The 3,043-nt window shown below is 43.1% G+C and overlaps 1 protein-coding gene across 1 annotated transcript; it reads right to left on the bottom strand.

Moving 5' to 3' along the window:
* Nucleotides 1-245: 245 nt before the first annotated feature.
* LOC117926996 (4-hydroxyphenylpyruvate dioxygenase) lies at nt 246-2,518 on the bottom strand. The gene is made up of 2 exons (XM_034846353.1): nt 1,308-2,518; nt 246-757 (listed from the first exon to the last, which is right to left on the bottom strand). The coding sequence occupies exons 1-2, from the start codon at nt 2,465-2,467 to the stop codon at nt 571-573; spliced, it is 1,347 nt and encodes a 448-aa protein (XP_034702244.1). The 5' UTR covers nt 2,468-2,518; the 3' UTR covers nt 246-570.
* Between the last annotated feature and the right edge of the window lie 525 nt (nt 2,519-3,043).

Genomic DNA, 3,043 nt, shown 5'->3' with positions numbered 1-3,043 from the left:
TCACAAAGAACCACTTTAACACGTATAATTCTTGATATTGGAAGCCACCCATTTTGACCTGTCTTCTTACCAAGAACTTGACTGGCATCCCTCCCACAAGACAGAAAAAAGACTAACACAGATTCCAAAAAGTGATACTCCTCGCAAATGGTAAAAAGATAGCACTCGCACAAGTAACTTTAATGGAATACCTCTGATACCTTAGCTTTTTCCAATGACAAGTTCTGCACTGCTACAAGTTATTATCAATTTAACAGTTGGGGAATCTATATAATATTCAGCACAAAGCTAAATGCAGAATCGTTCTTCCATGTACTAGATTACAAAACACTGATCCACAAAGTGATGATAGCTTTAATGATCCATAAAATTATTTGAAGATTATAATCAGGATACATACACTAGGTTAGACCCAGAATGATGAACACTGAACTTTATTTATTCACTTGTTCTTCATGTATAGATAGGGATGACCAAATACAGATTGGAATAAACTAACCCAACAGGTTCAGCGGCTGCCTCATCAAAGAGAATTATGGTTCAAGGAGACACAGGAAGAAGTTCCTGATCTTATACAGGAGCAGGGTCTACGGTTCGCTTGGCTCCAAGAGTCTTCTCATACTCTTCAATGGATTTGAAAAGTTCTGAAAAGTTGCCTTTCCCAAACCCTCCACACCCACCCTTCTGGGATACCTTCCCTTCATCATCCTTCACCATACACCCTAATCTCTGAATTATCTCAATAAATATTGTGGGCCTGCACAAAAGATACAAGTAAAACCAATTAATCCAGCAATACAATGCAACTCCAGCAATAAGATTTTTTTTTTTCTCCAGTTCCTGCCATAGCTATCTTCTGAATTGGAAAAATAGGGAAGACAGACTCAAAACAAAAGGTATCCAAAAGGGGTATCACAAGTATGATCAATTAGCAACTTAAGATTATTTCTATAAAAAAAAAACAAATATTGTGAGAGATGAACGGAAATGATAGAGATAAAAGAGAGAAAAAAAATCAGCTTTTTAGGGTCTCCCTTCTGCATTAGATTTAGAATCCTGTCCTCCTATCAGTTTAGAGGCGCCTCTCCCATCCTCTGTTTCTACCCATTTATTCTATTACATCTCTCTGTCGCAGCCCCTTCTATTTAAAAGAAAAATGAAGAAGAAGAAGAAGAAAGGGAAAAAGGGTAAAGCCTAGATCCCCTGCATCACCACTCTTCCAACGCAAGGATTTAATCAGAATTTCCTGAAACAAAAAATATCACTTAATTGGAATGAATAATAGCATATATGGGTTGCGGGCATACCTATCACCCAAAGGCTTGGTGAAAATCTGGAGCAAGGTACCTTGATCATCCTTATCCACCAAAATCCCCAACTCCTCACACTCTTTAATTTGATCATCCGTCAGCACATCCCCAGCCCTCTTCTTCACATTGCGGTAGTAAGTTGGTGGTGGCGAGGGCATGAAGTCGAAGCCACCAACCCCGCTGCGCCGCCTCATCTCCCGCAGTGTCCGGAAAATATCGTCGCTCATCAGCGCCAAATGCTGCACTCCAGGCCCCTCATTGTGCTCCAAATACGTCTGTATCTGACTCTTTCTCTTTGTTCCGAACACCGGCTCATTCAACGGCAGCAACACCATCTCATTGTTGCTGGCTAGCACCACCGAATTCAGTCCACTCTCGCTAGTTCCCACGTCCTCCGCCGTGAACTCTGCAAACTCGTGAAACCCAGTGAATTGCTTCAAGTACGTGACCACCGGCGCCAGCTTCGGCACGTTACCCACTGTATGGTCCACCCGCCGGAGCCCGAAGTCCACTGGAAACGACGATCCTTCGTCCACCGCCTCGAATCCGGGTAAGAACCAGGAACTAGGGTCCGAAGTAGCGTTAGGATTAGGATTTTTGTAGCTGACGTAGCGCAGAACGGCGTCGCCATAGAGATGGACCTCGGAGATCACGACGGATCCACCCATCGTGACCGGAGGCGACATCGGCCTCGCGCCGTGAGCGACGCTGGTGTGGAACGCGCCCTCAGCGTCGTCGACCTCGATGGCGATGGCGCGGACGCCGAGGCCGTGAGAGGCGGCGAAGGCACAGCAGGCGGAGTGGTCGAAGGACGGAATAGAAGCGGTGGCTGCGGCATTTTCTAGATCTCCGGCGATGGATGGAGAATAAGGTGCGGTAAAGAGGAAGTTAAGGTCGCCGGAGCGAGTAAGATAGGAAGCGTGGATAACGTTTCCAGTGGAGAGGTCGGACTTGGCAACAATGGGCATGCCCAGACCCCAGGAGAAGCGGCGGGCCAGATTGGTGGCGTCGGTGGACCAGAACTCGATATGGTGGAACCGCTTGACACCGAAACGATCGGACATGGGGTTGGTGCGCAAGAAGTTGGAGAAGCCCACCAGCTTGAACCCCGGCGCAGGGTTGCTAACTTGCGCACCGCTGTCGCTTGCTTTTCCCATTTCAGTGGCGTAGAAAGCAGTGGCGCGTTGGGCGAAGGCAGGTGTGGAAGTGTGGTGAAAGAGGTTGGATATTTAAAGGACCGAAGTAAGTCCAGCGAAGGCAGGGAACTTCTGGACACGTGTTATCATTGGAGTGATTTATCTTCTTTGATTTTTCAATAGCCTATGCTTATCTCAACGACGATGGTCTGCGTACATTCCGCGGTTATTTTAAAAAACGGTTTTCTGTTCAGGGACAAAAGTATACGACACTAACATAACAATTCTATGCGGTCAAAAATATAAAACATAATGTTTTTCAAAACATATTTTAAAAATGAAAATTATTTTTTGAAAAATTGAAAAAAAAAAAAGGAGAGAGACAGAATCAAATAGTATAAAATAAGTTAATAAATATAAATATTATAAATATAAAAAATACTAATATAAGCAAAATATTATCTTTTATATATTTTAAATAAAATATGATTTGGATATAATGACACACATCTAATAGTGTAAATATTAGCTTTAAAATATGTCTATATAGTTAAATTTATAATTTTTTTGAAGAAAAGAAAGTTTTCATTTTTTTAA

Source organism: Vitis riparia, chromosome 12 (assembly GCF_004353265.1).
Source record: "Vitis riparia cultivar Riparia Gloire de Montpellier isolate 1030 chromosome 12, EGFV_Vit.rip_1.0, whole genome shotgun sequence".
Classification (NCBI taxonomy): domain Eukaryota; kingdom Viridiplantae; phylum Streptophyta; class Magnoliopsida; order Vitales; family Vitaceae; genus Vitis; species Vitis riparia.
This window is presented reverse-complemented; position numbering and strand designations above follow the sequence as displayed.